Source organism: Zootoca vivipara, chromosome 14, assembly GCF_963506605.1.
Source record: "Zootoca vivipara chromosome 14, rZooViv1.1, whole genome shotgun sequence".
NCBI classification, from domain to species: domain Eukaryota; kingdom Metazoa; phylum Chordata; class Lepidosauria; order Squamata; family Lacertidae; genus Zootoca; species Zootoca vivipara.
The window spans coordinates 51,865,602-51,878,928 of record NC_083289.1 but is presented as its reverse complement, the minus strand read 5'-3'; the positions used below and the strand labels follow the sequence as shown (position 1 = coordinate 51,878,928).

Sequence of the window (13,327 nt, the reverse complement as noted above, 5' to 3'; positions counted from 1 at the left end):
TGGGAGGGAAGCTTCATTGCGTTGGCTTTTATATCTCTAGCTGTGTAGCTCAAGAAAGCAACCTATACAGATCTGGTAGTTTCAATGTATGTATGGATAAATAATGACATTCTAAAAATAAACCTTGCATATTTAAAAGCTTCCTTTTCTCCCCCCCCCCCCCCACCATAAGCAGCAGTATTATTCAGAAAATGCACCATTGGCTTGGCAATCTCAGAATTTATTGTTCATTAAAAATACATGCTAATTATCACAGTTTTAATTAAAGTATTATCTGGTATATGTGAAATGCAATTATGTGCAACTGGCATAAGCTATAAGGCAGGCTAATATTTACAGAGAAGTGCAGCAATGGTGTTGGTTCAGCACACGTACAATAAAGTGGTGTTTGTTTTCAAGTGAAAAATGGATAGATAGAACATTAAGCTGAGCCATTGTGTAATCAAAGCAAAAATTGCAAGCCCTAGCAGGTGATTTTCAGAGTTTTGTTTATTTATTTATTTATTTGCCCCCTTTTCTATCCACATGAAGGTAACCGACTATAGCTATGATGTTATAAGTGTTCCACTGCAGTCTTTGCCAAACTATCTTAGCAAGAAAGGGGACAATATGCCTGAAAACATTACATGCATGAAAAGATGTTAATAAAGACTTTAACAGAACAATTTCAAAGACATATGAGGTTAGGAATTTCCAAGTTTAGGCTCCCCACCGATGGATGAGATCAACAACTTTGTATTTGTTTAGCTGTACCAAGTCTTGTGAACACTCCTCACATATACAATATTTATTGTTTGTGATAATATAAATCTGACCTAAATGCCACTCCCTGACAAAATTCCAGCAGTGGGAGAGCTGGGAAGCAGGGCTCATTTCACCGGATTTGCTGGAGGCCCAGCTTCACTAGGCACCTCCTGCCCCTGAACTATGCCAGCTGATCATTGTGTGTTCAGACCCAGAGACACCCCCCCCCCTAAATAAATTCATACATGACTCAAATTTTGGTTTGGTTTTTGGCAGAATTTAGGCCACAACTTTATTGATTACAGAAAATAAGTGGTTGCATAGGCTCTGGTTCAACTAGCTCCCTGCACCCTTCCAGGTAGCGCTGACCCAGGGCACCAGCATAGGTCAGCCAAGGGTGAACACCTGGATAGACAGAAAGCTGGGAACAGGCTATGTCCGCCACCCAGATGTCCCCCTGGACTCAGGCATGGGCACAACCCCCCTCACAGGGGTTGACCAAACCATTTGAGTCCCTGGATTCCTTTAATGGAATACCCTTCACATAGGGATGGCAAGAGCATTCTCCCATCCCTATCACCTGAACCAGTACCTCATCACCAGAGGTCTGAGAAGATGGACCAGTAGAAGAAGAGGAGTTGCCATCTCTGTGCCTCTTGGCCCTGCGTTTGGAGCGACGACTCTTCTGCTACTTGCCACCAGAAGAAGGGACTCTAGGCACCAGGAGATCCTCCTCAGGAGACTGGATGCTGGGCGCCTCCTTCGAAGGAGCAGACAGAACTAAAAGCATGTGAGGAGCTTGGCTGGGAAGATGATCCCCCACCACATGCTGTGCAAACTGAGGCCCTAAATTCACAGGCCCCAGGGGTGCTGACTGCGAATGAGGCAGTCCAGACTGGAAGGCACGCGGCATCATGGCACCCATACTCCTAGGATGACCCCTAGGACTAGCTGGGACTGGGATCCTGGAAGGTTGGAATTGGGAGAACAAGGCACCAGAAGAATCAAAAGCCTCGCTCCCTTCGCTCACATCCAAAGGACCATGAGCCTCAAAAACAGCAGAAGATGTGGAAGGGCTGGGCAGAGAAACAGGCTACCTTCTAAACTGCTGAGCCAAAGACTCCAGTTCAGTATTAAACCTTGACACGGCCACAGGATCTGATCCGATATCGGCCATAATTGCACCCAAGCAATCCAGCATATGCTGGGGAACCGCTGGGGGAGGCGCTGAACACAGTGACTAAGACAGGCCTCTGATCACCCTTTGGGAAGGGAGAGTAGGACTGGGATTCCTTTAATAGGCATCCCAAAACCTTCTTATTAAAACAAGGGGAATTATAGAAAATACAAACAGAATTAAAAGGGGCACCCCACAATCAAAATGGCGCTCCCGCCAAAACAAGATGGTGCTCCTTCCAAAATTAGCTGGGTGAAGACCTCCCCACTCAAAAAGAAGGTACAAAATGGTGATCATGTTAAAATTGGGGGGGGGGGGTCCGGCCCCAAGAAATTCCCCACCAACCCCTTAAGCAGAACAGTAGCAAAAAACAATTCACTTGAAGAAGGAACTCTCCGCGATGCCCAAAAAACAATCGGCTGCCCAATAAAATTTCCAGAGAAGGAAAAGCTCACTGAATTAAACAGACAGAGGCAAGCTCCATAGACTAGAAGCGCTCAAGGGGCCGAAGCCCCTCTGTGGGGAAGGGAAAGGAAAGGAAGTGAATTAACCAAGGAGGGAAGAATAACTACTGGGAGAATCAAGGGGGAAAGGGGGAATAAAGGAAAAAGATCACCAGGACGATCCATCGAAGGTAAATCTCTCTCTCTCAGTTGCACAGAGGACACAATGCTGCTGTTCCGAATGCACACACCGAAAGAGGAAGCTCTGGGTCACGTGCATGGGTATATATAGGTCCCTTGGTCCATTTGGACTGCGCCCCATTGGCCAGATTGAACCCAACATCAAGGGACCTTCCAATCAGGTGTTGTGGCTGACCAATCTTACCCACCTACAACACAGGGTGTCAGTCTCCAGGTCTCACTGCAGCACGTGCCTTCTTTGAGGGAGGACCTGATTTATAGGAGCAACTGTTGAGAAACTGGTGCCTGAGTTTTGGTTTTGATTTTTGCCTTGCTTCCCTGCCCCCTTTCCCTTGTGTGTTGCATCATTATTTGATTATAAGCCTGGGGGCAGGGACTGTCTTGTTTTGAAGAAACTGAAGTTGCTTGAGCCTTCAGTGGATAGAGCTGGATGGTAGTTCTAGCATTTAAGCACACAATAATACCTAGTTTGTATATAATTCACCTGGGAAGATCTGGCCACCTGCATGTGACAGGCTGCTGATATTATTGCACAAGCAAGCTTAACACGGCAACAGAATCTGAAAGTTTGAGATGTTTCATCTGTGTATTGCAGCAGTTAAAGGACACCATATGAGGATGACACTTGAAAGCGGTATAAGACACTCCTGTTCTTGGCTGGAAGAGAAAGGAATGCACTTTGATGGAAAGAACCTATAGTTAAGCCTGGCACTTTCTAAAACATGTGTTTCTGTCTACTATGATAAGCACCTGCAGTGTTTGTTTCCTCAGATTGACACTAGTACATACATACAATTTCCCAAGGGAAAAATTATATACTAATCTCTTTATGAGACAAGATAAAATTAAGAAAATTTGCTCTTTCAAATCAAGGTTGTATTGGATTTTGCATGAGCAGCTAGTCTCCTTGCAGCTTTGCTACTGCTTCAAAGGTGCACCTTCAAATGTACCACCTACCATAAATCTGTAGTTTTCTGTTAGGCATCCATACACTGCCTTATCATTTGATGCTCAAGGAAGCTTATGAAAAGCCACAAAAATATAAACAATCGCCACTTAAAAAACAAGCATGCACTGAAATACATTTGTTGTCGTTCTGGCTTTGCACAGACAGCAACACTAAGTGTGCCCTTGAGGATAAATGTAGGGTATGCCAGACACCACGGGGCAGCCTTTGGACACCCAGGTCCGTATAGTTAAAGCTATGGTTTTCCCAGTAGTGATGTATGGAAGTGAGAGCTGGACCATAAAGAAGGCTGATCGCCGAAGAATTGATGCTTTTGAATTATGGTGCTGGAGGAGACTCTTGAGAGTCCCATGGACTGCAAGAAGATCAAACCTATCCATTCTTAAGGAAATCAGCCCTGAGTGCTCCCTGGAAGGACAGATCGTGAAGCTGAGGCTCCAATACTTTGGCCACCTCATGAGAAGAGAAGAATCCTTGGAAAAGACCCTGATGTTGGGAAAGATTGAGGGCACTAGGAGAAGGGGACGACAGAGGACGAGATGGTTGGACAGTGTTCTCGAAGCTACGAACATGAGTTTGACCAAACTGCGGGAGGCAGTGCAAGACAGGAGTGCCTGGCGTGCTATGGTCCATGGGGTCACGAAGAGTCGGACACGACTAAACGACTAAACAACAACAACATGCAGCTGAAGAAGAAATACAATTGAGGTGATTCTGATGGCTTCCTTGTTCTTACAAAGAAGCCAAGGAGAATGGAATATTTCTGTCATTTTGATGGGCTACATTTGCTGATTATTTTTGCCTGGCAATCCATAACTTTATTACAGTCATAAGACCCATTCAGGTTAAAATGCAGAGCACAAACCATACCCAAAATATACAGCTTCTCCAGTTTTTTTAATATGGTCAGTTGCCCTTTTCTGTGCAAGGTAATTAGGGAAAATGTAGCCATCTGTTCAGTTATATAAAAGATCTTATCTCATAAAAATGCTTTCCTAATCGTTCTTCTGGTTGACCTAACAAACTAGTCATAAGGTAAGTTACACATCTCAAATGCTACTGATTATCAAACTATAACTTGAACTGAACTTGTTCTATACCAAAAATAATTCCATTAACTGCTAGAAGGAAGATTTTCTTGAAGAAGAAAAAAACTAATAACCAGGCACTTTCTTTCAGATACTGAAGACTGTAAATTAATTTAAATAGCAGCATGACTCAAATAAAAAAGCACCCACCTAGGGAGAGTTTTTTCTGTCTCTCTATATATAAAAGGAGTGAAACATATAAGCAAACCCAAAAGATGCTGAAACAACTTAAAGAGCTTAAAATGATAACATGTAATGAAGAGATCAAAATTAGTAAATTGGATTACTACATTCCTGGCACAAGGATGGTAAATCATCCTATCACAGTTGAGCAGGGGTGGCGTCTACAACAGCTGGTGTATCAGAAAATCCGCAAGGAAATCAGGAAGTACCAAATGGATGAAAGCAGTGCAGAATATTTACTGTGGATGGATTTAAGAAGGAAGCAAATCATGCATTCTACTTCTCTATAGACACCTTCTAGATAAAGTCTTGAAAAGATAGAACTTCACTTCCGATCTTCAGAGCACTGATCCAGCAAGCACAAGGGAGCCTTTAGAAGCAGCAATTCAAGCACAGCATGCATAAAAGAACTATTTAATAAATATGAGAAATGACTACCAAAGCACTGGGCAGCATAATTAATAAAAAAAATCAAAAACAGTTTAATGCAAATGCCAATAAATTAGTTCAGAAGCAGTCTAATATCTTTCACTTTACACCAGGGCCGGCCCTACGGCCAGGCTGGGTGGCGCAGGGCCAAACCATACCAAAGCTCATACCAAAATAAAAACTTAGTTGGTCTTTAAGGTGCTGTTGGAAGGATTTTTTTTATTTTGTTTTAAAAAAACAATTATTAATTTTTGAGTTATGAAACTATTTAATTTACATTCCTTAGTATCTGAAAGAAATTGCCCAGGTTTTTTTTTCCTCTTGAAGAAAACTCCCTTCTTCAGTCACTGCAGTTTCATATATGCAGAATATGTATCTTGGTTTTTGATGAGGGAAGGAAGGTGAAAACTCATCTCTTCACTGAATCATAATGGTTTTCTATCCTAGCCTAAATAACTGACAGTTCTTAACTTAACGACCCACTTAATGACCCACAAAGAAGAATAAGAAATTGGACTCTTTTCTCTACTTATTACAAGTTCAGGGTGTCTCTAGTAGGAACAGAAACACCTAATAGTAACCATTAGGAAGAATAAGGAGGAATGAACAAAGTTGTTTGCAAAAATATATCCAAAAGAAGAATGATGAGATAATGTGTCAGGAACTATAATGAGTTCTCTCTCGACAGATTATTTAAAAAATAAAAAGTAAATTAGTATGTTAATGTTAAACATCTGAATATATAGTTTCTACTTTACAAATTTATCAGTGATAGTGAGGCTACATCTTTTGATTGCTGAGCATTGATACAAGCCTGTAAAATAACAAAAATAGATATTAAAATGTAAATTAAGTGAGTGCTGTCTATATTTTGATACATTTTAATTATAACATTTATGTTTCTGCAGCAATGGAACCCCTAGTAACCCCATCCTGAATTACGCTGCCTTGATATTTAGTCTTTTGTTCTGACAAAGCTACCCCCCATATATTCAATGGCATAACATTTATTAATACACAATTAAAGGTAAGCAAATATTCATTTCACTGTATCTGAAGAAGTGTGCATGCACACGAAAGCTCATACCAAAATAAAAACTTAGTTGGTCTTTAAGGTGCTACTGAAGGAATTTTTCAAATATTCATTGTGCTTAACAAGGAAATGGTAAAAGCACTGCAAAATTAACAAGATAGACATGTTCTCCCTGATTTAAAGTATTTTTAATAATAAATTGTCATTAGTGTCCACGGTACTTTTACAGAGTACAAGAGAGCAGATCCCTGTCCCAAGAAACTCAGCGTCAAAAATTTGATACAGGGCAATCAACAGATGGAGGGGAGGCAGAGGTGAACAGGGAAACAACATGCAGTAGCTTCAGTAACAAGGAGTTACGTTACAGTATAGGAATAGGAATAAGAATAGGAATAATTTATTTGACAAGTACCAACATACTTGAAATTTTGCTTCGGCAATGTAAACGTACCTTAAACAAACACTGTTCCACTCACAATACAATAGCACACCAAAGGAACCCCACCCATAACTGGCCTCCCCTTCCGCTACACAACTATGAATTTAACAATTTGATGGCACAAGGGAAAAAACTGTTCCTGTGCCTAGCCGTTTTTTTGTATAGAGTCCTGTAGCAACATCCAGATGGAAGTAAATCAAACAGATGATGACCGGGATGCAAAGGAATCTCTAGATGGGGTTGTGCCAAAGGCTTCAAATAAAAAGTGGGTTTGGGGGAGGGATTTGAAGCAAGCAACATAGTATCATGCAGGTGTTCCAGGAGACATTTCCACAGATTATAGGGCAGGAGGAGGAGGAGTCTTTTGAGACCACCTGCAGGGCCACCTGCACTCATATCAACCTGCCAGAGCCTTACACTTGGCTTCTGAGGCCCTGCTCTCTGGTCCTTCAGGAAAAATTGTTAGGCTGGTAAGTACCCGGGTCAGGGCCTTTCCTGCCGTGACCCCATCACTTCTGAAACCTCTTTGCCAGGGAGATGCATGTGGCCTCCTCTCTGCTGCTTTTTAGGAGAACCCTACAGATTTTTAAAAGAAAGCCAGCCAGCTTTTGAGTGAGTTTAAGTCTATTATTTTCTTCCAATACTGTTTTAGATTAGCTGTGTTTTACATTACAGTTTTATATTTGTGTTATCTTATGCTTTGTTTTTTAATAAGTTGTGAGGTACCTCAGGAAAGGAACAATCCTGAGAAGCAATGTATAACTAATGAAATGAATGACAATTTTTAGGGAGAAGCCAGGAAACGTCTTAATGACAGATGTGAGGGGTGAAGCTAATGGACAGAGACCAGTGCCGGATTAATGTATAAGCTAAACAAGCTATAGCTTAGGGCCCCACTCTCTTGCCCCCCCCCCAATTCACTATTAATATACTTCTTAATTGTATTTCAGTTCAACAATTACTTTGATAAAATACATATTTTGTTATGTGCAAATGGCTTTAGATACCTATTAGGTCCATAAATTACCATATAGCATATATTCAACACAAAAAACAGTGACAATTTATTGTTGAAAAGGACAGCTGGACATATAAAGGGCCCCATTGCCTTCAGTAGCTTAGAGCCTCATCAAACCTAAATCCGGCCCTGCCAGAGATATATCATGATATAAGAGTGGAGAGATAAGGAGGGGGACGGACATAGAGGGCTTAACAGCAAGAGACAAGGAGCTACAGTCAACTATTACACACACAATCCTCATATAACATTCCTTGGACAGCTGGATGCATGTACAATGCTCTTCTGACATTGCTGCTCCACCACATACAAAAAGCCTTGATGATCCATTAATTGTTAACTAAATTACATAAGGGAAATGCTGGAGGAATAAAATATGCCTTAAAATACCCTAATTAACAGGAAGGGTAAAGCTCAAGTTAAAATCAGATTGGCATTCTAGATGTGTCAAAATTGAGAACATTGGTACACCTAGAGACAATGGTTAGGTAATCAGAGTGCAACTGTTTCACTATGAATGGGTGAAGTGCTAATTAGACCAAAGGTAAAAAAACCACTGTCATTGCAGGGTAAAAGAGTATAAAAGAAAACAAAAACTAATTGCCATTTCATTGTCAAAGAAAAGAATATCAAGCACAGCAGCACAGTATGCAAAACCCCATTTTATAAGTAAATACCGGAAATCATTGCTAGTCGGATAATTGTGTGCTTTCCTAAAAGCATGACAAGACAATGGTTAGAAAGAGCAGGGATCAGGCTGCTACAGGAGCAGGCCAAAATATTATCATCACACAAATTATTCTGCTGAAGGATTTTAGACCCAGTCCTCAAACACCCACCTATCTCCACTATACAGAAGATGCATCAGCTTGCTTTATTATCTCCAGACCTTAATTAGGGTGCTTAATGTGTAAGCAGCATTATCAAGTGCAATTAGTCATGTTTCAAACAATAATTTATTTTAACTTACATTCTGCTGCTTGGTATAATCTTGTGCCCATCTCTAAACCAAGTCACTTGTGGTCTGGGGTAGCTTGTGATGTGTGGAAAGTTTAGGACTGTGGCTTGCCCTTGAGACACTGTTTTCCTCTGGTCCGCATCCTGGAAATTCCCCATGTCTGCAAAGAGAAGTTACATTAAGAAACCCAGAAGTTTCATCTTCCACGATGCCTCATTTTTTAAAAGGGGTCACAGAGAATAATAATTATGTTTTATAGCAGTCATTGGCATTGCCATAATTAAGCAGCAAGAGATAACAACCTTGGGGTAGTGCTGAGGAGTGCAAGTTTGCGGGTGTGTACCGAGGCATGAGGCAAAGCCCAGTGACTCTAGGAGGACACCCAAGAAATGTCTCCGTCAGCACTAAGGCATGCTTGCATTTCCTTGGACAGGCAATTGACTTTTTCCCCCAATTGAAAATTGACACATTTAACAGCAGAAGAGCTTCTAAAATGTAATTTTGCAATATACAAAAACACTCCTAAGGCGCATGTAAGCAAAATAGCTTTACAGTACGTTGCAATTCTATGGTAGCTCTTTCACGGGGACTTTGGGCAAGTAACAGGTATCTTTATTTTAATAGAAATCTATCCCACCTCTCCACTGCAAGAATGCAACCCAGAAATAAACATTACCAAAACAAAACAGCAGCACTGATCAAAGCAACAGATGTTTATACAGGATAAAAGTTAAAAGGAGAAAATAATAATAATAGTGACAATAGTGATAAAAACTATTGACGTTAATTTTAACGTCATCGGTGGATCGGGTGCCTAAATTTCTGCCACGGGTATCTATTTTCTGTAGTTTTTAAATTCATCTTTTTATTTTTTTAAAATGTTTTTGACTTTTTTGGTGTTGTTGTTGCTCCATTATATCTTGCACACCGACAGTGGTGGACTTGGAGCTCTCAAACTTCAGCGCCCTGAGTAAGGCTAGAATTTGGTGCACACACACCTCATGCACGCATCTCATGTTTTGTTCTACAGCATTTGGTGCCCCCTGCAGTGCAGTGCCCAGTGCAACTACCAGTCATGCCACCCTAAAACCACCTGGACACAGCCTTGAGACATACAGTAGATAAATACTAAAATAATAATAAAGTGTGAAGCAAGCTTCATCACTTCGAAAGATGGTGTGGCGGCACCATAATAATAATAGTAATAATAATAATAATAATAATAATAATAATAATAATAATAATTCCAGTAGCACCTTAGAGACCAACTAAGTTTGTCATAGGTGTGAGTTTTCGTGTGCATGCACACTTCTTCAGGTATCTGAAGAAGTGTGCATGCACACGAAAGCTCATACCTATGACAAACTTAGTTAGTCTCTAAGGTGCTACTGGAAGGATTGTTTTATTTTGTTTTGACTGCATCAGACCAACACGGCTACCTACCTGTTAATAATAATAATAATAATAATAATAATAATAATAATAATAATAATAATAATAATAATATCCCACCCATCTGACTGAGATACCCCAGACACTCTGGGCAACTTCCAACAAAATATAAAGGGACAAAATGAAACATCAAACATTATGTTTTTCCTGAAACAGGGCAGCTTTCTACGAAAAGTCATTTAATTGTTTAATTATTTAACACAGGGTGAGCACAGGATGGTAGGGTGTTCAACAGGGTGAGCACAACTACTGAGAAGGCTCTCTGCCAGGTTCCCTGCAACTTCACTTCTCACAGTGAGGGTACCACAGGAAGCCCCTCATAGCTGGACCTCAGTGTCTCTTTTTCCGCAGTAGACACCCATCTGAAAATGGGGAAATTGAGAGAAAGAGCCTACTTGCCAGCTTGGCTCATATGTCCTGTTACTACTGGGCTTCAAAGTAAACAGGGAGCCTGCCAGCAGCAACATCAGTGGGGCAGCAACCAAAGCAGTTTACATGACCCATCCTAGCAAACGGAGTGCACAACAAAGGGGCAGGCAAGAGGCCAGGATGGAGCAATCCATGGGCAGGTTCAACATAGACAGGAGATGCACACAGACATTGTTCTAGTCTAGTGGCTCTTCCAACCTAGGAGTTTTTGAGTGGAGCTGTTGGAACCACACCCCAATCTCATCTGACTCCCATCAACTCCCTTCCTTCCCCTAAACTCCCTCCCTTCCTGAGAGGAGGGTCTTACTCTGAAGAGGCTTTAATTACCGGTGTGATTTTTCTAGGATTAAAATAATTAACTGCATATAGTTCGCAAAGTCTGCATCTTTTGTTTACTATTGTAATCAGGTTACCTACTTAAAAAGAAGTATTGAACCATGCTAGTAGTCCTAATTAACCCTGTTGTTAAATGATCAGTTTAGCTTTCACAATTTAGACATTTTCTAATTAAGAATTGTTTAGCAACTCTTATGTGTTTCTGTCTGCATTAATTTACAACTCAGCTAATTATTTCAGGGGCATAATGATGGTCTGCGCCATAAAGGTTGCCTAAGAATGTTGGTGATGTTTTTCCAGGAATGTTATGAATTTAAACTTTGACGTTTATAGAAAAATACCTCAAATGTAATTCACTGCAAGCTAGAAGCATGGCGACACACACCTTAATTGCATCCTGTTTGGATTACTGTAACACACTCTATGTGGGGCTGCCTTTGAAAAGTGCTCAGAAACTTCAGCTGGTTTGAAGAGCTGCAGCCATTGTTGGTTGGGGCTAGTTATAGGGAACACATGACAACATCTCCACAATTCAAAGTGCTGGCTATGACTTACAAAGCCCCATATGGCTCAGCTGTCTGAAAGATATTCCCTCATAGGAACCCATCCTGTTCTCATTCCTACCAGGCTTTGGAACTCCCTCCCTAGATAAGTCAGATTGCCTCCCCTCTTGCTGTCCTTCCACAAACAGGCCTTTGGGAACTGACTGTTTTTGAGGAAAGACAGATTACCAGTTGCTGGAAGCCACGGGAGGAAGAGAAAACTCCTCAGCTTGAGTCCCACTTATTTGCACGTTTCCCACAAGCATCTGGTTGGCCACTGTGAGAACAGGATGGTGGACAAGGAGGACTATTGGCCAGATCCAGCAAGACTATTCTTATATTCTTATGTTTAACTGCCTGGAGGGAAGCCTGGGTCATTTCTGGCTGTCCCACTGGGGCTGCTGGTGTGGGTGCGCAGTGGTGTCCTTTTGTGCTTTGCCTGCTGCGATGCAGGAGGTGTACTGGGGAGAGAGCATCTACATTATATATTCATGGACTCTTTCTGTGTGGGTGGCCTGTGGATGTCCCTCCTAGTACAGTGATTGGCTGGTGGGCTGCGGCGGTGTTGCCAGGAGAGCTGTGAAAATCTGCCATTTTTCTCCTGACTTAATTGAATTTCAATGCATTCCTATGGGAAACCGCGATTCGCTAGACGAATTTTTCGTAAAACAAATTAGTCTAGCGAGGCAACCTCCACTAGAAAAAAACCTTTTGTTAAGCGGAAATTTCGTTAAGCAGAGTATTCGTTAAGCGAGGCACCACTGTAATTGTATATAAATAAATAAAGAATAAACAAATATGGCTAAGATATCCCCACCACTAGTTTCTGCCCAAATCCAATTTTGGTTAAACCTTTAATATTTTACAGTCCCAGTAGCTTTTTTAACCAGTCTGTGTTGCATGATATCTGCAGAACAGGAATTAAATGATGACTAGCTAGAAGAGTGGGTGGCTGCTTGGCCAATTCATACAGCATTGCACATTATTATTCTTGATGCTAATATTAAACTGCAGGAAAAATAAATTCAGCACATTTCCCCTCATGATACCTATCTTCTCCATTTAATCACTTCCTTGTAAATGGTCATGTCTAATAAAGAATTCCATTCACCCACTTCATCTTCCTGCCATTTATCAAATGACAGCCACTGTTGCTGACCTTCCAGCTAAGTGCCCTGAGGAACAATAATCAAAGTCTCAGACAGAGACGTGTAAGGTATAAACAAACAGTGAAACTTCATCTTACTTGTGATATTTCTACTTGTCTTCTCCACAGGCAGATAATGATATGGAACTCGTGGATAAAATTTTCCACTAACAGAAGAAGTTAACTGAAGATGCCTCAATTCCATGGGAAGGACTCTCCCTATTCTTCTCCAGTAATACCAAATATTGGGACATAATTTCTAAATTTACTGACTTACTGATGCAAATTAATTTTTCAAAAAAAAATCCAGTTTCAAAGTTCTCCAGTATGGAAAGAAGAACCTTCAGCCAAAAGGCCTAGATGGTGCCTAGAAGGCTGGGCACTTTTGCAAGCGAGGCAGAGTGGGAAAATCCTTGGCACCAATGGGGGGGCAGGGCTTGAACCCTATAAAAGGGACAATCTCCTTTTCCTCCAGTCTCTTAGTTTGCGGAAGCTCTCACTCTCCCTCGCTGTCACCCTGTGTGCTTTGGGGTCACCACTAGGGGGGCCATGTAGGGTTTTTCCCCCAATCCGCATTTTGGATTGCAAAAATGCAGATTGGGAAAATTTACCTACTTCATACTCAATAGCAGGATAGAGTGTTAGTTGGTCTGCTGTGTTGTTTAAATAGGCTAATCATCTAGATTTGGTCACTTTTGGCAGTTTATCTGCAGGAAAAGAAAGATTGGTTTAGCCTGGTGA

The 13,327-nt window shown here is 41.2% G+C and overlaps 1 protein-coding gene across 4 annotated transcripts in view; it reads right to left on the bottom strand.

The window, feature by feature from the left end:
• The window catches only part of SDK1 (sidekick cell adhesion molecule 1), a 584,684-nt gene that overhangs the window by 429,740 nt on the left and 141,617 nt on the right, over positions 1-13,327 (bottom strand). For all 4 annotated transcript variants that reach the window (XM_035130977.2, XM_035130978.2, XM_035130979.2 and 1 more), the window contains exon 4: positions 8,693-8,840. In XM_035130977.2, the coding sequence (XP_034986868.2) occupies positions 8,693-8,840 (148 nt within the window). The remainder of the gene's footprint in view (positions 1-8,692; positions 8,841-13,327) is intronic.